A 22,952-nucleotide genomic window follows, 5' to 3' on the forward strand; every position below is an offset into this window, starting at 1 on the left:
ATGATAAGATGCAAACGTTCCTGCGGGACTGGACGGTTGTGCTCCAGCATGAGGACTGTGGGACAGTGAGACTTTGACCGTCCTCGTTCAGAACTAGTCCACTTGAAGGTCTCCATGTAAAGTCCTTTTTCCGTTACTTTTAATTGACTGCTTTTCACAAACCCCTTTTTGTCTGCATGTTTTATGTCCAATGTCCCATACCAAAGCTTTGTGTTATCCCCAATGCCCGGTTGGGCCTGGATAAGTATGAGGGGGGTGGGAGAGGGAGGGAGAGGGAGAGAGGTGGTGTTGTATCTGATGTGGTTAGTTCTGAAGCACTGATTTCTCCCTTGTATGTAAAATGTTAAATAAAAATTGAGTGAAAAAAAAGAGGAAACTATGTGTCACGACCTTAACCCCAGGCCAAGGAACTCAGACTCTCTGGCCCTCGCCACAGTATTTGAACAAGGCCCAAAGGGCCCAATTCTGCCCCTCTCGAGTACCCTGGATTCAGTCCTGGCGCCGTTGGCATCAGACCCACTTGGCTGGTGTTGATTCCCTTGGGCAATGGACCAACACGGCTGCCCCCACACGGATCAATGGGGAACTAACTGCAACATGCAGTCTAGCATCCAGGGCGGGGCCCGCCCCGAAGGCACCTGGGATACCTGCTGGATATTTAAACCACGCCCGATCTGAGGCACGCGCTTCGCATTATTCTGCTCTTGCAGCGTGATGTTCACCGGGTCCTGCTCAGCATCTTGGCCTGCACGGGCGAGAGGAGAAAGAACCACGTTAGTCATCCTTACCTGCCCAGCATCCAGCTCCGCCATCCATCCGGAGTCTTCCTGGAAATTCGCCATCTTCCTCCAGCAACATCCCTGGGAAGAAGGACGAGAATAAGACAACAAGTAAGCTTACTTACCATGCTCTCCCGGAAGTCCACCGCCACACGAGCATCGTCCATCCGGCGTCTGGTTCATTCGACCACCTTCTTCCAGGATTCTTCCGGCAACCTGCAAGGAACAGCAGCACAGGTTATCCAACTTCCAAGGACGCTCTTGGCGCCGCACCTTGAGCACCATTTACCTTCTCAAGCTCAGCCTCCTGTATCAGCTCGTCTTCTCCATCATCCCTTCGGCATCTGCAAGAAAGAAGGTTAAGGTTATTCAGAACATCTACAATTACAGACATTAATTCTTAATATGAAAGACTTACCTCAAAAGTGGAGTCGCAGCCGGTCTGGACTCCAGGCCCACGCCAGTGATGTAACTCAGCGGCACGGTGCCCAGCGACGACGTGCCCCTGCCCAGCACGGCAGGACAGAGAGCGCACCTTAATGAAAACCAATAACTGGCCCTTGGGAGTACGAATTCCGGAGAAGGTGCAGTGTTCCCAGAAGAGTTCCAGACCAGTCGAGTGGCGTCCCTGTGGATACAAGATGAGCGTTACACGGTGTCGACAAGGATGGAAGATGCATTGGACGCAATATCTCCAGAGCACAGACTGCTCAGCAGAACTGAAATGTTCTTTGCGTCAGTAGTTCTAGGAGTTCAGGCCAACGTGAAAGCCAAATGGGTACAGATCACCAGATGGTAACTGTTGCAGACAATAAACTCGACGTTCAAGGGATTCAATGTTATCAAAGAAGAAGTGAGACCTGTCCGACTGATGACCCTACATAACAGATATGTTCTGGATCTCCTCTCAGATATGGAAGGAGGCGTGTGCACTAAAATTGGGCCTTCTTGCTGCACGTACCTACCCTCCCCTGATGGAGAGAATGGGACACTCACAGAGGAAATCATGCAATTATCAGACCTGCAAGCCAAAATGGAGGCAGTGACAAACCCAGTAGGAGAATAAGAAGATTGGCTGACATACATCTTTTCCTGGATACCATCATGGATGGCTAGCGGGCTGAAGGTACTGATAGCAGCCTTAGTGCTAGAGTTATTCGCCTTCTGGGTTATTAGAGTAGCAATAGTACAATGCAAGAAGACTACCAAAAGAACAATAGTGATGAAAATATTACTGGACATAGAGACAAAAACAGACTGAGAGACACAGACCTTTGACTTATTGCAATCACACCTGAAGCAGTGCCCTCTGTTCCTGCCAGGCAAAAGGTTCTAATTTCCCCCAGATCATCACAACTATTGGGTAAGATGGGCATGATGCAAACCAGATGAAACAGCTGCTATATGACCTGGAGTTTAGACGAACAAGTAAAATGTCACAGACACTTGGGAGAGGTGGTGAAAGTATGGATCCCAAAGCCGCACATGATGCGAGACAACGGTCAAAGAAGTGTGGTCTATTTATCAACCAAAGGAGCGAGGTTGAAATTGAAGAGGGAGAACTAAATATGGCCCTCATTGCACATATCCCACTCTCATATCAGCAGCATAGAAACAAGAGGTGTACATCGTTCCTGGGCCCTTCCTCACCATCATTAATGTACCGCAGGTACGAGAAATGCTACTCACTCAGACAACCGTTCAGACCCTATCCTGATGACTGTGTTGAAGAGATACAGCTTCAATCAATGGAACAAGTTGACTGACTGTAACCTCGAAGAAAGCTGATGACGTCACAATTGGCACCATGACATGGATACATTAGACATGAAGCACAGACATCTCTGCATGAAGTTAGACAGACACTTCGATTTATTGCTGGTAGACACTAAGAACATGTTTACGACTCACATAGTTGGAGAACTGACAAACGTACATCTTTGCCACGTGGAAACCGCAAGATGCAATACATATGAACTGCTTGCGGACGCTTACACACAACTAACATGGGCAGACATGTCAATAAAGATGACAGCCACAAGTACATTGGAGTGAATGGAAGAAGCAGTAAGGACTCGAGGATACAGAGAAAGGCTGAACGAGCTGAAGCATGCAGACCGAGCACAGTCTTGCCAAGGACACCGAGAGAGGGACAGTTTTAAGTTGGAGACAAACACCTGCAGGGAATACAAGCTGAAAATCCCTATAATTGCAAGCAGGAGAAATCCATTTTGTGGTCCCTACACACGTGATCTGAACTTGCAAACAGAGCCTATGCATTCGAGCCAGACTGAGGTGGATGTTATAAATCGAACTGAAGGCAGGACAATGCAAAAGTAATACCAAGTTTAAAGCCAAATGTTCGGTCTCAAGGCCTAGGAAATCGAGATGGTAAATTGTTGAAAAAATGAAGCATCTTCAGGGCTGTTCTCACTACCTCGAATAGTTGCATTTGGCCTGGTAACTTTCCAAAGCTCCAAGGCTGAGAAGAGCCTTTTGCCCAATCCCCATTCACCTTCCATGTTAAACTCACACTTTGTTGCACCGTCCAATCACCTCACACTAACCTCTAACGATTGTATTTGCAACATTTAGAGGTGGTCACAGGAGGATCCTGCAGATATGGTTTAACCAATTATCGCACAAACCCATATACAATGTGTATATAGTTTACCTTACTAACCAATCCTAATCCATGTTAGGGTTTCTAGGATGTAACCTAATTTTGTGACTTTTTTGTATAAACAAAACTGGACGACAGGTTAAGGGAGTGGAGAATAACCAGGCGTCCACCGACCTCTTGGAAGCGCGGATGGAGGCAAGGTTTGCGGAAATGCAGTGCCACAAGGAGGAGCTTCGCTTCAAGGTGGATGACATGGAAAACAGGGAGAGAAGGAACAACTTACATGTTTTTGGCCTGGTGGAGGACGAAACCCAGGTGGGCCTGGAGGACAAGGTGCAGGACATTATTAGGATCGTCTTGGGAATGGATTCTGGAGAATCGGTTATGATCGACATGGTTCATCGGGTGGGTGGGGGTGGGAGAGGTCCACGCTCAGTCCTGGCAAGGCTGCACTACTTTTGAGATAAAGCCAGGATATTGAAGAGGGTAAGGAACCTCAGAGAAATACAGTACGGGAACTCCAGGGTAGCCATTTTCTAGGACCTTCCGGCCCTCACATTGCAGATGAGAAAGAAATGTGGTGCCCTTACCAGATGGTTGCAGGACAAAGGGATCCGGTATCGTTGGGGGCCCCCATTCTACCTGGCTTTCGAATGGCAAGAGGAGAAGCACCACCTTGTGACTGATTGATTGATATTTTATTTCTATCGCGCTCATACACAAGTGTTTCAGAGCGCGACAAGGCAGGGAAAGGGAACAAGGGAGAACAAAAACAACGATCTTACTAGGCCCAGTGACATTGAGAACGTGCAAGTGCAGGGTAAAGGGAGAAGGGGAGAAGTGCACGGAAGGGGGAACAAAAGGAGAGTGCGGAGCGAGAAGGAAAAAACAAAAATAATAATAACATAATAAATAAAAAGGCAACAAACAATGGGAGTGCAGCCAGCAAGTGGCAAGTGCTAGGTTTATGGCAGCAGGCCGTTTAGGTATTAAAGTGCAGGAAGAAAAGGGGAGGGCTGTATGGGTACAGATACAGAGCCCAGTGCAGGGGGTGGCCCGGAGGCAGGGCGTGAGGGTGGCAAGATGAGCAGGTACCTGGGCCCAGAGGACACTGAAGAAGATATCCAGAGGGCCACAGATAATCTCCTCGAACCATATCCTGGCATGTATGAGGACCGAGCTGGGTGAGACAGGGACTCTGAGTTGGGACCTTGGGCCCAGACTTGGCCGGTGGTAAACGCAAGGTGAAAAAGTCCCGGAAATGCCAGAAAACCATGCATCTCCCGGTGGAAGGAAGAGGACCCCCGTAAGCGCAACAAAACTGCCTTGAGATGGATCTCTGGTCGGAGGCGCTTCTGCGGTCCCCTTGGGGGCGGAACAAGAATCATATTGCCCGATTGCGCTTCCAAGGTTGCTTTGACTCCTTCTTTTGGGCATAAATTGTGTTGATTCAGTAGGTTGGCCTAGGGCTGATGTGGTTGAGCTTTCCGAGGCCTGGAAATCAGGCCGAATGTTGGGGGTGCTTACTGTACAGCAGAGGTCAGCGAGGCTTCTCGGAGTGGCTCGCACAGAGGGGGTGGTGGAACCGGTCTAAAAGATGTTTATGGGCCGAGGGTAGGTGCCCGTAGGGAGTGTTGATGTTAATGAGTTGGTTTATTGTAGCAGGAATGGGTCTTTCCTTTAGATGGACGACCCGGGGCTGGGAAATGAGCCCCTGATGGTTCAACGGTCGAACCCAGTATTGCTGGGGGACGGAGGTGAACGCCTCAATGAAGTGGGGTGGGGAGTGGGGAGGGAGGGGAAGGTGGGAGGCGGGAAGGGCCTGGGAAGGATCGGTTAGGGAAGAGAGGTGGGGGTGGGAAAAGGGGGAAAAAGGGAGACGGAAACATCGAGCCATGGACCTGTAAGTTGTTGAAAGTTGTAGAATGAGTGGGACACGTTGGAACCTTAAAGAACAGGGTTAGGACCATGGTTGATGGTCGGATTGGTACGCTCAACGTCAAGGGCCTAAATTCGAAGAATAAGCGGTCTCTCACAAGCAATATGTTCCGTAAACAGAAATTGACGGTCCTCTTTTTACAGGAAAAGAAATTACAGGAGGGGGGCCTAATCGACAATAAAAGGGAAGGAGATCGGTAGGAACTTTTGGGCCTCACATGAATCCTCTAAAAAAGAAGGGGTGGGCATTCTCTTGGGTAAATTGATACACCTTACAGAGGTTGAGGTAAAGAGGGGCTTTGGTGGTAGGTTCATTGGGGTTAAAGGGCTATCTCAAGGCACACAAGTCACACTGGCCACCCTCTATCCACCTAATGTGGGTCAGATAAAATGTATACGCACAGTTTTCAGGGTCATGGAGGAAGGGGAGGAAGGGGCCATGGTCCTGGGTGAGGATTTCAACCTCATCACGGACGCCTGACTGGACTGGTGGTTGGCAAAAGGGGCAGGGTCGAGGGAACCCTTGAAAAATAACGTTGCCATGAAAGATCTCTTTCAAGAAAACTTCTGGGTGGATGTGTGGCGAAAGACTTGGCAGGGCCCCGGGGGGTGCACGTCCCCACCCCCCACCAAACATACACAAGGATCGATCTGTTGCTGATATCGGAGGAAGGAGGAGGGGAGATAGGGGTTCCGAGTGTGGAAGCCATCACCTGGTCGGACTATGAGCTCCTTGTGGTGGACTGGCGATTTCAGGGGGCCGCAAGGTCTTACAGGTGGCGTTGTAATGACACTCTCCTGAGGGACCCGGTGTTTAAGAAATTTCTGAGGAAAGAAATAGAGGCCTATTTTGGGACAAATGACACGGGGGAAAGGGCGATGGTTATGGTATGGGAGGCAGCAAAGGCTACCTTCCGCGGTCGCCTCATCGCAGAGGGTTCGAGAAGGAAGCAGGGAAGGGCACTAATAGAAACCAAGCTCTGCGACGACCTGCGGGGCATGGGGATACATCTCACCAAAAAGGATGTGGACCACAAGGCTCTTCTGGGAGAAATGAGGGAGAAGAGACAGGCTTTGCATACAGTCCTAATTGGGGAAGTGGTCAAAATAATGCGGTACATGAAGCAGAGGTACTATGAAAAGGGGGACAGGGGCAGGACCTTGCTGGCACACAGGTCAAGAGGGAATAGGGTAGAGCGGTGGGTGGAGGTAATTCGTGACAAGGCGGGCACAGTATATGTACGAAGACAGAAAATATAACTGAGTCCTTTGCAGAGTTTTATAGGGAACTGTACGTCAAACAAGTGAGTGAGTCTTTAGAAGAATCCGAAAATATCTTGTGGATCATCCTCTCCCTAAACTTAGGGAATCAGAATGGGAAGCCTTGGAAGGCGAGATATCAGAAGAAGAGGTTGGTGGAGCCATTAAAAGGTTGAAGGTGTGGAAACCCCCGGGTGGAGGTGGTTATACGGCCGCCTTTTTCAAACAGTACCAATCGATCCTGGCACAACCACTGACCAAGCTGTTTAATCAGATTAGGAAAGGGGGTCTGTTCTGTCGTGTAACGTTTTTGGGGGGGGGCTACTTATTAATTGTAGTAGGCCTAGATAATTTCTATTGTGTCAAAGAAAATACAAAAACACTTTAAATGTGAAGATGTACCAAAAGGAGTTCAGACAAAAATAGATATCAATCTGACAGCTTTTAAATGTATTTTGCTGCTGGATGCATTTAGTAATCATGCATCAGTAGTATTAACAGAGAGGTATTTGTAGAAAAAACAAACAGAAATGCAAAAAAATTCATTCACAAATACAGAGTGTGCAGGGAGGTTAATTCATAGTCTTAGCATTTCCCTCACATAATTTTTATGACAAGATAAATCGCAGAAATGAAATGATAAACCAAGATAGATTAGTCTTTTTGTACTTCTCTACCTTGCCAGCCCATCCCAGTCGGTGCCTCGAATGTTGGATAGTTTGGAACAGTACGGAGCCCTCTCCGGCTATAAGGTTAACCAGGGGAAGTCTGTTGCATTTTTGGCAGGATGCCTCTTGGAGGCTGAAAGGCAGTTCTTAGAGGGGCTTCCATTTAGTGCACAGGCAGACGGGTTCTGTTACCTGGGGTTCCGGGTGAGACAAAATCTGGGTGACCTCTTTGCTGGTAATTTACTTCCGCTGTGGTTGGCAGTTAAGCGGGACAGAGCGTTGGGCAATGTCGGGTCCATCAAGGATGGCACGCTTCAACTTAAAGATTGTGATCCTCCCCAACTTTCTATATCTGTTTCAGATGTTGCTGACACAAATACCCAAACCATTCCTCCTGGAGGTCAGGCAGGCCCTACTGGGGCCGGGAAAGAGCCACAGGATATCCTACGATGTATTGACAAGGCCTAAAGAGGAGGGTGGAGGGGGTTTCCCTGATCTGGAGCTATATTACAAGGCATCCCAACTACGAGTCCTGGTGCACCACTTTGCGACAGACAAAAGGAAGCAGTGGGTCGCAATGGACAATGAGGTTCTCTCCCCAGTCACACATTGATGAATGGTTGTGGGTCCCCATAACACGCATCCCGGGGAGGGTGCTGCGTCATCCGGTCCTGGGTGTCATATGGTCTGTATGGAAAGAGGGGGGCTATTTTAGATGGGTCACAACATGGCCCTCGCCCCTGAGCTGTGTTTGGGCTCCTCCGCTCAGGGACAGAATTGACAAACCGATAGCCTTCCAACACTGGTACGAGGCAGGTCTCAGCAGGGCAGGCCAACTGTGGATGGGCAGAGTATTTATATCCTCTGGGGAATTAAAAGAGGCCCTGGGCCTGGACAACCTCTCGCCCTTTTGGTATCTGCAACTAAAGGGGGTCCTAACAGAAGACAGGTGGGGTGACACTCTTAGGAGGGATCTAACAGATTTTGAAAAGTTTTTGATTACACACCAGGGAACTAAGAGAGTGATATCCAGACTCTGCAGACTCCTGCTATTAGCGACCCCGCGGGACCTCTCCCCCGCCCAGGTGCAATGGGGTAAAGACCTGGGCGACCCCATTACTGACAAGAGATGGACCATCATGTGCAGACAGGCAAGCCGCTCAACGGCTTGGCTCCAATACCGCCACCAGGACTTTAATTGATCCATAAATGGCACTACCCTCCATAGAGGATAACACGGATGAGGGAGGCATATGACCTGCACTGTTGGAAGTGCCGCGTTGAGAAGGGAGATTATGTACATATGTGGTGGTGGTGTCAGGTGGTACAGGCGTATTGGAGCGAGGTCTTGTCTTAGATAAAAGGGGTGGATGGCATTGAGAGGTCCTTGTCACCATGGTTACTGCTGTTTGGGATTGAGTTGGGGGGAGGCCAGAATGAAGGTGTCACACAATCACATGTTACAGGTCATGTTGGTAGCTGCCAGGTGTTGATGGGCCCAGAGTTGGAAAGCCCCACGAAGCCGCTGGGAAAAAGAATGGGTTGTTAAACTGCGAGCGATATATGATATGTCGTTCTTGACCCACCTACTAGATGAATCTAAGACCAGTATTGAGGAGTTATGGCTCCCCTTCTTTGATAGAAACAGGAGATCTACCTGAGGACTCCTGGCCACTCATGAAGGGGTATTGAACTTGGCCACTGGGTCTTGAGGAGTATACTCCATAAATGCAAAATATGCCAGAGATGGATGAGGAGGTCGGTGGGAGAAGTGCCCTACGCTTGAGCTCTCATGTTAGAGTGAATTGACTCACATTGTGTCTGACCCTTGTAGTAACTAGTGTGGTTCGATCTATGGCTAAGAAGGGGGAGAAGAAGGGGAGGGGGGAGCGATAGGTTATAATTTAATTTCAGTGTAACAATGTGTTTGTTGTGTTTCATGACATTGTTATTACTTAAATGTTCAATAAAATAAATTTTTCAAAAAAAATAATATTTTACCAGATAGATCCAATAACGCAATAGGCTGGTGCTGTGCATTCGCTCTTTAAAATAAAAAACGGTATAATAATCAAAATCTTGCAGGATGGGGGAATTTGCATGGAGATGTGTCTAAAATGAATGTCAAAATATCTGACCACCACTCAGAGAATTGTTTCAGCATAGCATTTGAGGGCCCATCAGGATCCAGGGCTCTCAATGTGCTGCTCTTGTTTATTACATGCAGCACATCATCTCCATCAAAGTCTAGAGACCAATCTGATATAATAAGATGAGTTTTACAATATTCAACATAGCTCTCGTCCGCGAAGATGTGTATAAAGTGTTGCATCCAAACACCATTCAGGAAGCCATTTTAGTAGAGTCCCCCTGTTTCAGAAGACCCCACATTTCATGCATTCTCCTAGTAGAGAGTGCTGCTAACATATTCTCTGCATCTCTTTACAAGATTATAGCTCTATGACCACTCAGACAGTTTTTGAATGGCAATTTCAATTTTTTTATTGCCTTCCAATTACTTTTTTCCCCTGATTAACTGATCATAGGTATATCTATGTTTTAATCGAGGTTTATTCAAAGCTGATTGTTGGGCCCTAAAAGATTGGAGAACCTCTGCATAAACTCCCAATGGGCAAGGTTCCCCTCTAGACACCTAAACAAAAACCTCCTTCAAGTATATGTAATATTTTTCTAACTTCCAATTACTTGGTTTCAGGGTGATTTAATCCCTGGTTAATTTCCACTTCAAACGGGTATTTTAAGGGAACTTGTTTAACTAAATCCCAGTGCCATCTAGTTGACAATAAAGCATGATCAGTTTGGGAATTAAAAGTTACCAATATCGATGCTATGCAAGGAAAAATGCTATGAGGGACAAAGACATAATAATGTATAACCAAATGAGAATCCTTTTTCAAGTAGTCTGTGCCTGAGTATCTCCTTGTATTGCCCCATTGACCATAAAGAGGTCTCTAGATTCTGTTATAGACAATAACTGTTGCCCTCTAGCTTTAGCTTTTTTCTGTGCATTAGAAGTTGGTAACCAAGGGCCAGCCATATCACAGAAAGCAGCCTTAAAATCACCGCCCATAATGATAGATGAAATCTCATCACATTGAAGGCAGACGTCCAGTGCATTGGTTAGATCATTCTAAAAAACATCAGTTAATATAACTAATGCGTTCCAATACACATTTATCATCATTTAATTGTAGCACAGTTGAGGATGGGTCAACACAGAAATGGGATCTTCAGGTGGTTCCCATCACCATGAGGAGATGGTTGCAGTAAACAAATGGACACCATATTCAATAAAACAAAGTCTTAAAGGGCGATGAAAAGTTAAACCTTCTCTTTACATGTCCTTTAGCCTTCTGCTTAACCGTAAGCTTTTTCCAAATCCTGGCCAACACAACAATCCACAAACCAAACCTATCAATATCCAGCACTAGTCTGAAAACAAATCCCAACAATGGTTCCATGGGAAAACTTCTCCAGGAAGTACTCTCGAGTTTTGGCCTCTCCACAACCTCGCAGTTTTTGCTCCAGACCGCTTTTTCTTTCTCTAGACCTTTCTCGCAGTCTTTCCCTTTTTTATCCAGACCTCTCAACGGTCTCATGGTTTCTTCTCAGTACTCAGTTTTCTCATAGGTCAGGATACCCACTTCTCCCATTTCAACCAGGGTCCTCGTCAGGAAGTCGGTATTATTACTCTCCTGCTAGGGATCTCTCTTCATGATTTACTACAGTTCAGGATCCTTTCGGAATAACGCAGTTATCAGATCGTTTGCCTTCTTCCAGGTCCCAGTGGTAAAACCTTACCCTGGACTTCACCTTTTGCACCCCACTGCCCCTAGTGGTGTGGTCTGAGCCTAGGCTCTGGCAGAGATACTGGATAATGGCCACCAAGTAAGCTAGCTCGGTTCAGATAGCGGTTTCAATTTTCCTCCAAGAACTGGCATGTAGCATGTCTGCTTCCTCCCAGGTTGTTCATCTAACTGGCCTTCTATGGCTCTTTTTATACATCTGGGCTGGTGTGTGTATGTGTACGCTGGCCCAGAATTGGTCTGTCTTTTGAGCAAACTGTCTTGTGTCTTCTGATTGACCATATTTCCATGGTTCCATGTGTTAAAAGCGCTGCAAAAATGGCTGCTTACATACAAAATCACGGCAAAAAGGCTGTGGTTTTGCCACCGCAATCCATGTAAAGGATGCGGGGGCAACCACTGCAACCTCCAAACCCAATACACAATTTAAGGGGAGCGGGGGACACCCCCGCTACCCTTGCTCCCCTTAAATGGTATAATGGGGTACACCTTTACCGGGTCAAAACACAGCATTTTTTCCGCAATGTTTTGTAAAGGCGACATTTATGCCGCTATTTTATTACTGCATACCATTTTCATTTTTCCCTAAATGGGTATTAAGGCAATTATTGTCTTCTTATATTGGGTAAATGTTAAAGTTCCTCTATAATTCTCAAACAATGATTATGCGGCTTCAAAAAAGTGCCAAACCGTCAAAGCCATCTTAGAATTCCTTGTGGCTGTATTTGCGTTTCCATGGTTGTCTGTGTTCAAGGGGTGAAAGGGTGCAGTCTCCTATCTGACAGTGTGGTACCCGAGTGACCTGTTAGGAATTGTACCATGACTGACTCTAAAATGCTGACTGTGCTTTTATTGTGCTGTCGGCATTTTAGAGAATGCCGACTCCCATTATTGCACCCAAGTGGAGCAGCGGGGGTTGCAGGGTTGTTCCCTGGTCTCCTTGGCGCAGTAATGGGAGTCGTGGGTTGCAGGTGTGTCTGCCGCTTACCATTACGGTAAGCGGGAGACAAGAAAAAGTATAAAAAGATTTTTAAAAAGGACCCAGCGAGACCAGGAGGGAGTATGGGGCCATAAGAGGCCAACTGGAGGTGCTACAGACGAGGAATGCTGAACGGGCGCTACTACACCTCAGACACAAACGTAAAAGTTAATAAGGCAGACAGGCTTCTAGCCAGGCTTCTAAGGAAAGAGGAACAGGAAAGACCCGTTACCAAAATTAAATTGAGCAGGCTGGTCCGGGGTTAGGGGTTGGGGGGGTTAGAGCACCGAGCAGCAGAGATACAGAGAGGATTCACAGAATTGTATACAGATCTGTATAGATCCGAGAACTCCCATGATCCCATGACCCCCCCGAGAAACCCAAGTGAAATATCTGGAAAGCATCCACCTTCCAACCTTGACAAGGGAGGAATCACAAGTCCTCGACCAAGCTATAACAGCTAAGTAGGTACGTAGAGCAATTAACTTGATGCCCATAAACAAAGCCTAAGGCCCGGACGGCTTTACCGCCGACTTATACAAGATCTTTAGAGAAGTGCTAATCCCCCACTTGGTCCTATTATTTAATGAGTACAGGCAACCAGGGAGAATAAGTCCATCGATGGAGGAAGCTAAGGTAGTCCTCCTTCCTAAACCAGACATAGACCCGGAAAATGTTAAATCCTACAGGCCGATTGCGCTAATAAACATTGATGTGAAGATCTTTACAAAAATTCTGGCTACTAGGATAGATCTTTACCTTCTGAAACTGATTGGAACAGACCCGACAGGCTTTATACACAGCAAACAAACTGGGGATAACACTAGAATGGTATTGCACTTAGTTGAAAAGGTGAACATGAAAAAGGTATCCGCGCTTCTCCTCGCGTTTGATGCAGAGAAAGCATTTGACAGGGTGGAGTGGCACTATGAGGAGAATGGGCTTCGGGGAAAATATGCTGGCGATGATCAAGTCAAATTACTCTAGCCCAACCCTCCGGCTTTTGATTAACGGGCAATTATCAGGGTCAATCAAGGTGACGAGAGGAACGGAACAGGGCCATCCCCTCTCCTCCCTGCTTTACGCAATCCACCTGGAACCACTGCTGGCCACGCACCGGGCCGCAGAGGACATAGCGGGCATCCCGTTTGTTGGGCAGCCGCATAAAGTGGCAGCATTTGCATACAACCTGCCGCTAACCATATCAGACCCGGATAGGTCCCTCAGGGCTCTGGAGAGGGAACTGGGGACGTTTAGAAAAGTTGCCGGCCTAAAGATCAATACTACCAAGTCAGAGCCCCTTAACCTAACATTAAAGGAAGGGGTAGAGCGGGGGATCAAAAAAGCCTTCCATTATAGCTGGACGTCCATTGCAATAAAATATCTAGGACTCAACATCACCAAAGACATTGAGTCAATGTATACTTATAATTATCTGCCCTTATTATCCCACTTTAGACAGCTTTTACAGGGGTGGAGCCCACTCAGGATTTCATGGCTGAGGAGGATCAATCTGACCAAGAGGGTCATACTCCCTAAAATTCTATACTATTTCACGGAAATTCCAATGAAAGTCCCCAAACATTCCTTAGAGTGATCCATAAGCTCATAGGAAAGTATTTGGAACAATACAAAAACCCAGAGTAGCGAGAAGTCTGATGCAAATGCCAAGAAATAGGGGAGACTGGGGGTTCCGGACATTAGAGCATCTTACCTGGCTGTCCAAGTAAGAGTAATTAGACTGGCTGAAAGACAATAGAAACAAGCGGTAGAGACAAATGGAGGAGGCACTAGCAGGAGGGCATCTTGAGACAGTCTTGTGGAAACCCAAGGAGGGCCATCTCAAAAATCTATACAAAAGCACGATAGGAGCACTAGTGTGCGACATTGGGATGAGCTAATAACCAGAGCGGCCTCACGTCCTTCCCATCGCCTTTCACCCCAATCTTTTATAACCCAAAATTTTCCTGAGGAAGAGGGGAATTTAGCAGATGGGAAGGGGAGGCTGCCTCAAGATAAGAGATAAGTTTGAGGGAAGGGAAATTAAATCATTCAACCAATGTAAATCACACTTTTCCCTGGGGGAGGAAGAGAGATATTGATACATGCAACTGCCGCACTGGGTACTCCAGTCGGATATAAAGAGGGCAGCACTGAGATCCCTGATGCCATTTGAAAAACTCTCAATAATGTGGGGCACAAAAATATAGTGGGCACCCTCTACAGGTTTATAAAACAAAACGAGGAAGCAACGCCGATATAGGAGCCTACGGGACGAGGCAGTTGGCCGCCAGATAGAAGTCTCCGAGTGGGCACAGGTCTGGGGAAGCATACCAAAGTTCGTTGGTTTATTTATATAGCGCACCAAACCCGGAGGTATCTGGGTGCATTACAAGTAAATTTCACTTTTCGGGTTACACATAGAAATAGTTACAGTCATTGTATAGAAATTACAGATATCAAGTTGTACAAAGAAATCGTTGAAGGCATAATATACAAAAATACTGAATGGAGCAGATAAAATGTTGCGTCAGGTAGAAAACAACACAACAGCAGATTACATAGCAAAAGACATTATTTTAAGTTGACAAGATCCATTCAAATACAAGAATTCTGGGCCAAACTACTGTGCCAATGGCATCTCACCCTATGTGCCTTGAACAAGCTATTCCCACAAGTCAAGGACTGCTGGAGGGAATGTGACGGCGAGGTAGGAACCTGGAGACATTTGTGGTGGGATTGCCCCTGAATCAAGGCCTACTGGGACATAATATCGGAGGCAATAGAGGAAATAATGGGGGTGAGATGTAAGGGGAACTGGGGAGGAGCAATCTTAGGCCTTAGAGGAACTATTGAGGACCTTCCCTCGAAAGCGCAGAGGAAAATCTATGTAATACTAATGTTATCAGTGGCCCTGGTTATCGCCCAGAAATGGAAGTCAAAGTCCCACCCATGGAGCATGAATGGGTGAGCAAAATCCTGCTGTGTGCATCCATGGAATGGGTAACCTACTCACTACAGGGGAATTATCAGGGGTTCCTGGCAGACTGGGATCTGGTGATGAACTTCCTACAAAGTGACTCTAGCGGAGCATGATGTCTGAGGAAAATCAAATTGATGGGTCTGGTGTGAGGAAGATGGGGAAGGAGAGTCCTGTCTGGCGGCCGGGAGAAGGAGAACTAGGTAGAAGCGACACGAGACTTGTACAGGGACGAAGCCCGGACTATACCCAATCAGGGGATAAGGATACTCTACAATGGGATCGGAAGGGACAAGGGGAGTAGGGGGAGGGTCAGTTGTGGTTATTGTTTAATTGTTACTGTTAACATCAAAAAAAGGACCCAGCAGCGTCAGCACCGCCCCACGTAAGTGGCAGGAACTGACGCTGCAGGGGTACAAGGAGTTGGCAGCACACACAGAAGTGCACCGCGGTAAAGGTAAGCGTGTGGGGTTGGGGTATTGCGGGGGGAAAGTGATCTATCTGACCACTGCACCAGCGCCGTAATTGCCATTGACATTTTTGGCTGTGCAGTTACAGGCGGCGCTGTGATGACATAGATTCATCTATTATTTGCCTTCACCTCTCGGATATTGGTATACTAGGTTTCTAAAATGTTTGCAATCTGTCTCAGCCAGGGACAAGGTCTATTCTCTATTGGGACTTATAGTCCAGTTGTGATGTTCGATGTTCTACAGTCCTCAATGGGGCACACACAATGCCGTGTCTCAGAAACAGGGACGAGCTTAGGAGATCCTGGCACATCTTGCGGCGGCCTCACCATGCAAGTTCCCTTGGCTTGACCCATTCATAAAAGAGAATGGGGAGATCCTCTAACTCACCAAGGGCCTTTATACATACGTGTAAAACTCCTAATGAGACCCTTGGTAACCAATTGTGACTATTACCTATGTTTCAAGAGCAAACTAAGAAATAGGTGGCAGTTTTCAAACTTAACTGTCATCAGTTCCCATTCCAATATACAACTTTTAGCTGCCAAATTCAGAGTAGCACACACGTTTCGACTATGGATAATAGAAGAGTTTGTAAAAGAAAATAATAAGCAAACAGGTAGGACTTAATGACCTTAAATAGGCAGAAAAGGCACCATGATTTTGCTTTTACATATTACTTTAAATATTTAAAATATGATCACAACACAACGAAAAAATGATGTTCATACTTTGAATTATATTATTTTCAGTCACTTGCCTGTATAATTCCTGCAGTGAATTCTACTCCGACATCAAGCGGGTAATTCTCAATTAAGTAGAAGGCTGCAGCACACATTACCAAGACATGCTGTTGGTTATGAACATTCACACAGCTGCAACAGTCAGGAAGACAATTAATGAACTTGTTAGATGGACATTTCAATGTGAATTAATTCAACAGCAATAAATATCATGAACAACAATTCTGCCACGTGGTGTGTTCTAGCTCAAAAATAAATAAGGAGATGTAGGGGGTTTTGGAAAGACTAATAAACCTAGAACCCAGGAATGGAATATTGGTAATATGGTTGAACACAGACATTCACAGGTGTGCCAAAACAGTTCTGGGCATTGCATGTATAATTGCAAAGAGAGCTATAGCACAGCAGCGGATGAGCTTGGATCCCCCAAGGCTAGCAGCATGGCCGTCGGGGGTGGACATTATTAAAAAACGGGACAAGCTAGTGTACAAGCGGAGAGGGTGCCCACACAAATATGAAAAGATTTGGGGTACATCGAACTATAGAAAGGGATATAGGTGGGGAGGTAGAGAGGGTAAGTGATAAATGCCAAGCATTTGAATTGTTTTGGGAAAACTTGAGTACTGCTGTTTGCAATATTCTAGTTCATGACTGTGTGGAAAGCAATGTTTTATATGAAAATCTGATGACAAAAATAAAAGGTTTGTTAGAATAAGAAATATGAACAAAAGAAAACAACTTAAATCACGACAATACTTACTTAATAAAGCAAACCATGTCTCAGTGTAATAGAATGGGCAGCAACCGAACCAGCGCTTATGGTTCAAAATGTTAATTCATCCTTAGGTTAAAACCATGATCCTTTTACATTTTCACTTTCCTGCTACGGTTTAAGCTGACACTTCATGAACGCGATCGCAAATCATGAGAGTCAATGGGGCCCATTAGGAGTATGCCGGTGCGGAATTAACCTGCCAGTAATTCTGGTTTCTGGCATGTTTCCAGGCCGGTATACTCCAATTTTTCCGGTGGTGGTGGCCTGATTTACCTCCAGCTGAGAGCTGGAGGTAACTCAGGCCCTTACCGGCAAAAAACAGCTGGTATTACCGGAACCAGTATTACCGGTACCTGTAATACCAGCAATCCCCCTATGCAGTCCTGTGGACTCCATGAAATGAGGATTTACCTACCATTCCCGGTATCTGTAATATGCTGCTAATTCTAGCATATATGGCACCAGTAACATTAGGTCCGTTTGCTGGTGTACCGTCTGGATACCGGCAAACTTGTAATGAGGGTCAAATGCACCCATTAACAACACAGTATCTATAAAGTAACCTTTATGTGTAAACCTTCCTATTCGGTTTCTTATTTATTTTGGATGGCATCATACATTGTCTTACAAAATGGGGATAAGCCCCACAATTTCTCATCTTTGAAATATCTTCCTCAAACTCAGACTGGATCGGACACCATCACATCAGCCAGGATATGACATCAGGGATACTGATAAAGCTCAAGCAGTATTACCTCAGTTCTGCCAAGGTTCTTCACAACCAGAGGCTGAGGAACTGCACCACTGCCATAGGTTTATAAGCAATCCGTTACAGGTTTTAAAAGGCTGGTCACTGAGGATTCTGTGGGAGAAAGGACCATCTTCTAATGGATCCATCCTTCCCACAAGCTACCAATTTTTAAAAGGCTCCAAAACCTAGTATGCTAAAGGAAGGATAGGACGTTACAAGCACCTACATCAGAAATAGCAATGCCCAAATCACTCATGTTCCCCATTCCATGAATTCAAGCAGTAATGTTTGTCTAAAGCCCACGGTGCAGCCAGATAGGTGTCTAATATGGCAACATCTCTCAGTAAAGCAGATGCTCTAGGCACACATCAAGTGGCTTGAGCCCAATTCTCTTCAACTTAGGAAGGGACATTCTCCTGGAAGTCCTGTTCAGTTCCTCCTCCTCCTCCTCTGCCTTTCCTGGCCCTCCAGCGGTCTCTACTCCTCCTTCCTTCTCATCTTTTCCTTCGCTCTCCTCCTCCCTCCTTGCCTCGACCTCTCAACTTCTCCTTCTCGGAGACCTTAACATCCACCAGGATGCTTCCTGTCCTTCTGGACTCTTTTGCAGCTTCTGCGACTCTCTCTCTCCTGCTCTCTCTCTCTATTCACCTCTCTGGCCCGACTCACTCTGCAGGGCACATCTTGGATAATAATATCCGATTTCCTCAGACCTCCCCCTCTCTAACCCTCTCACCACTCCTCTCTCCTGGAGTGATCACTTTCCCCTTTCCTCTCATCTTTCTCTCTACCCCTCAGGTTAAGCCTACTACAGCTCTGCCACACACTTTCTCAGTCATTCGACCCATGAAGCGTGTGTCAGTTGAGGTTTTCGCCGCCCCTTTCTCTACTACTTCTGCACCTCTGGCTGACTCACATCCTAACACAGCACTTTCTAACCGTCACTGCTCTATCTCTCACACTCTTGATGTACTTGCCCCTCTTATGAGGATCCGCCTGAAGCCAAAATCCAAGTGCAACTCTTGGTATGACTCAGACCTTGTCACCCTTAAACGCAAGATACCACCTATCGAATACGGCTCACAAAAGCCGGTGCACTCACTGACTCCATTCCAACTGAAATAGGGCTCAAACAGGGCTGCAACCTTGCTGCAGTCCCGTTTAATTTATATTTACTAGATCTAGATGAAGGATGGAAGGAGACTATTATTTTCCTAGCCAAACTAGGTAGCTTAATGCTCAATTGGTTAAGTTTTGCTGATGATTTACTATTCTTTGATCAGACTCCTTTTGGGCTCCAGGTCAAGTTGGCTTTGTTTTATTCATATGCACACAAAAATAACCTGCAAGTAAACCCAGAGAAATCTTTTATCATTACCTTTACGGAAGGGCGGAGAAGGTGTTCTAAATTCGCATTGTGTTTAAATGGGATTTTGTTAGGCAGAATCCTGTGCAAGTTCGCTTAGGGACCACTGCAAAAGGCTTAAGGCTACAGGTGTTGGCAGTAAACCCAATTGGTAGCAGTCTGCACCACCCAGATTTACCTGGTAGCTGTGGCTGAGCAGTCAGACTTCTCTCAAGAAAAGTAGGAGTAGGACAGTATATAGAGTATACACAATAGGGCTAAAACACAGTAGAGCTAACAAACACTGACCATGGCTTTGTATCAAATGTATATAATTATTTATTTAAAACACACTTTAGGAAATACACTAGTACTCTAAATCAAAAGCAAGTTAAAACACAGTCAGGTAAAGTATAAACACCTCCATTGATAACTATTAGACAAGTCAGAGTTAAAACACCACTATTTGTTAAAACAGATGTGAGCGTGTAACCTAGATGGCACTCCAATAGTTAAGTTAAAGGGAGAGAAGAGGCAGAGCATAAAAATAAATCAGTTCCCAACACTTTTAGAAGTTCAAAGCAAGGGAGTAAAGGTAGTATACACTGTAGAGCCAAAGTTCATAGGCCAGGCCCACTTTAAATGGAGCAAAGCGAAATGTGCCCAAGATCACACAGTTTAAAATGCACTAAAAGTCTTTGCAGAATGTTCAAAAGAGGTTGGGGTGATTCAAGAAGTAAAGTTAGAAGGTCTGGGGCCAACCCAGTTGGAAAGCCAAGGATTTAAGGGTCACCTTTAGCAATCTGTGGAAAGAGAGGCCAGGTAGATCCAGTACCTTAAAGAGAGAGGAAGCTCCAGCGGTGGCATATGTTCCTGGCAGTGGTTGCAGTTCAGTGTTTCGACCAGGGGAAGAGAGGATCTAGTGGAGGAGGAAAATTTGAGTTGTTGCACTGCCCAGGGATGAAACCAGCCGTGGAGTTCGTCGGTTAAAATGTGCGTTCCTTTTATTCGCGGTCAAAGTGGTGAAGCTTGGCTATCCGGCCGCCCGGGTGCTTGGCACAGGCGATTCGACCAAGAGACGTCTGTGGAAGGCGAAAGGGGCGAACTGGTTGATCCCACCAGCTCAAAGGAAGAAGACTCGTCCAGCAGAAGATCTTCTCTTGTCGTTGGGAAAGTGGTGAGTTCGCTGCAGCAGGGCTCCACCGGTGGTGTCGTCGTTGCAGATGGCTCAGCTTCTTCCCTCTTTGGATTCTCAGGTCCTGTGGCGACTTCTGAAGTTCCAGTCCCAAAGGCCCTGCTTTTATGCACACAAACCCCAATTCAACAGCCTAGCTGTCACTCATACATGCTAAGTGGTGAGCCGGGGCGGCTCACCACTAGGCCAATCAGAATAGAGTGCGACTTGGGTTGCTAAGGCAACGCAGTCCAGGGTGCCAATTCCCCAACCCAGACATCCTGTGGAACCCAGACAGAGTGGCACCATTTGGAGGGCTTCTGTGGAGAAGCCTGCCAAAATAGTGGAACAAAGGACTCGACCTTGGTTAGAGTTACAGAGACGGACACGAATGCCATTTTAGAAAAGAGTTCTGGCAAAAAGACCCAACCGTTAATTTAATATTAAATAAATAAACCAGTGGTATCTTTAACATTGCACCAAAAAGTGGTGTGTTTAAAATCAATGGGAAAATCCCATAGGAAATATTCTGGTGGAATATTTTGCGCGGTAACCACTGCCACCAGCCAGAAACTCGACAAGGGGGGACTGGACAGTGCCCCCTTGGAAACACACCCAGGTGCAATCGAATTAACCCCTTCCAGTACTTCCACAATATGATGGTTTGTACTGGTTCTGTTCACAATTTTGGACTAGTGAAGTCAATGGTGACTTTACATGCCCTGGGAGACAGTAATCAGTCCCAGGGTATGGAGTCTATGTTTGGGGGTCACTATGATACCCCTGTGTTACTGCACTGAGGGTGCTGTGTAACACACATAACAAATAGATGATACCCTATGGAGTAAAAGACCCCATAGCCCATAAGCACACAAAGAGTCAAAGACATACCTCAAATCATGCCTAAGAGTGGGAGGAAAAGAGTCTCACTCTTAGCAGGAGAAAAAACAAAGCCCATAAATCCAGCAAAGCTGCTGGGGGACTCACTAGGTTTGGGAAATTAGCCTTATAAGAGAATTCTCCCTAACAGATTTCCATTCCTCAGTCTCCTTCCATGCGTTATCTAGGATACCATTTATCCAGTACATCCTCTATTGATTGCTGGAGGACAATGTTGAATAATAAAGCAAAATCGCTCACTTCGCAGATGAAGATAATATATCAACGATTTGGGAAATTCTCATTGATTCCAATCCTTAAATTCTATCTACAAAAAATAGAGACTATTCTACTTTATGCCCTGGACATTAGTCTTCATGATTTAGAGGAGACTCTAGATGTGATAGAAGGCAAAATGTGGAAACCTAAATTGGCGTTGGCTTTATCTACGCCTAATATAATCATTTATAATGAGCTGGAATTGTTACCACTATCCGTGAAAGGACATTGGCAGCAACGTTCTAATTATGGCAAAATGCTATCACCACCCAAAGCTTCCTTATACGAGGATCTGGCAATAATGATTACTAATGGACATCCTCCGTCCTTTTTGAAATTTCAAAATAAAATGGATGATATACTATCATGTACCATGATTGCTAAGGAATATTTGATAATGAGGTTACCTTCATGTAAACTTAAGTTCCAGCGTTATTATTGGTGTCTTTTAGTCGAGAACATTAACAAATGTAAGTCATACCATGAATACGCCAAATTCACTCGGCAGTGGGGATAGCGTCCAAAGTACCAGGAAATCTTTCCTTGCAACTTTGCTAGGAAATTGTATTTGAGATTCCGTTTAAACCAGCTACAAACCAATTAAAAATTAATGACTTGGTATCGTCATACAGATAAGTCAAATACTGGACAATGTATATTCTGTGAAACAAACAACACCTGGGAATCGTTGAAACATCTAACTGTGTATTGTTCTTTTTTTGAAGCTGAAAGGAGACTAATTCTTGGTGCACATATTTATTCTGATGTTAGTCTAAGTAGAGAGACTCTATGGCAAAGATGTATTTGGGGGAGGAGCCAAACTCTAATTCTTAGTCTAACAAAATGTATTTCAAGTATTGAAGCCAATTTGCTAGAAAAGAGATTAAACAGCTATGATCTGGATTGCAATGAGGCTGATGCCCAATGTAGAGGTATAATGAATATTTTATAAGAAACTGCACTGCAAAGAACTCCTCGTCCTCCAGTCTATTGAGATATTTGAACACACTAAATCTACAGGGGGAATGTGGTGATTGAACTCAGATGCTCAGCCTTACTAGTAACATGATATGATATTACTGGTAGTTGTATATTGTCTTGATTTTCTTTGCTATTGTATGAATCTGAAGATGAAATTGTGCTTTTATGAGATATTGCTGTATTATGTATTGATGGTTTTTTCTGTTTTTGTTTTGTTCTCTTGTTTGTATTTTAACTGCAATTGAAATATGTTTTAACCATACACAATAAAAAAAAAATGTTAAACTATTTCTCTTACGCCAGTTAATCAAAACACTCCAATTAATTGAGATATTCGTGCTTTTTATGAGAAAGAGGGTACATTAATGATACCTCGCCATACTCCCTCGGGTGCAGTTTACGCCGCTCTGCCAAATCCTAACCCTGAAATAAAATTGAGCACAAACATGAACAATTCCCACATGAATGTTGGGGTTCCGTTCCCAGTGTTGGAATCTCAGACCA

General features: G+C 45.5%; 1 protein-coding gene across 4 annotated transcripts in view; it reads right to left on the minus strand.

Moving 5' to 3' along the window:
- Positions 1 to 22,952, minus strand: part of HTT (huntingtin) — a 2,905,635-nt gene that overhangs the window by 167,667 nt on the left and 2,715,016 nt on the right. For all 4 annotated transcript variants that reach the window (XM_069632055.1, XM_069632053.1, XM_069632052.1 and 1 more), the window contains one exon: positions 16,285 to 16,399. In XM_069632055.1, the coding sequence (XP_069488156.1) occupies positions 16,285 to 16,399 (115 nt within the window). The remainder of the gene's footprint in view (positions 1 to 16,284; positions 16,400 to 22,952) is intronic.

The sequence above is a fragment of the Ambystoma mexicanum genome, chromosome 6q (assembly GCF_040938575.1).
Source record: "Ambystoma mexicanum isolate Mex_15411 chromosome 6q, UKY_AmexF1_1, whole genome shotgun sequence".
NCBI lineage: Eukaryota > Metazoa > Chordata > Amphibia > Caudata > Ambystomatidae > Ambystoma > Ambystoma mexicanum.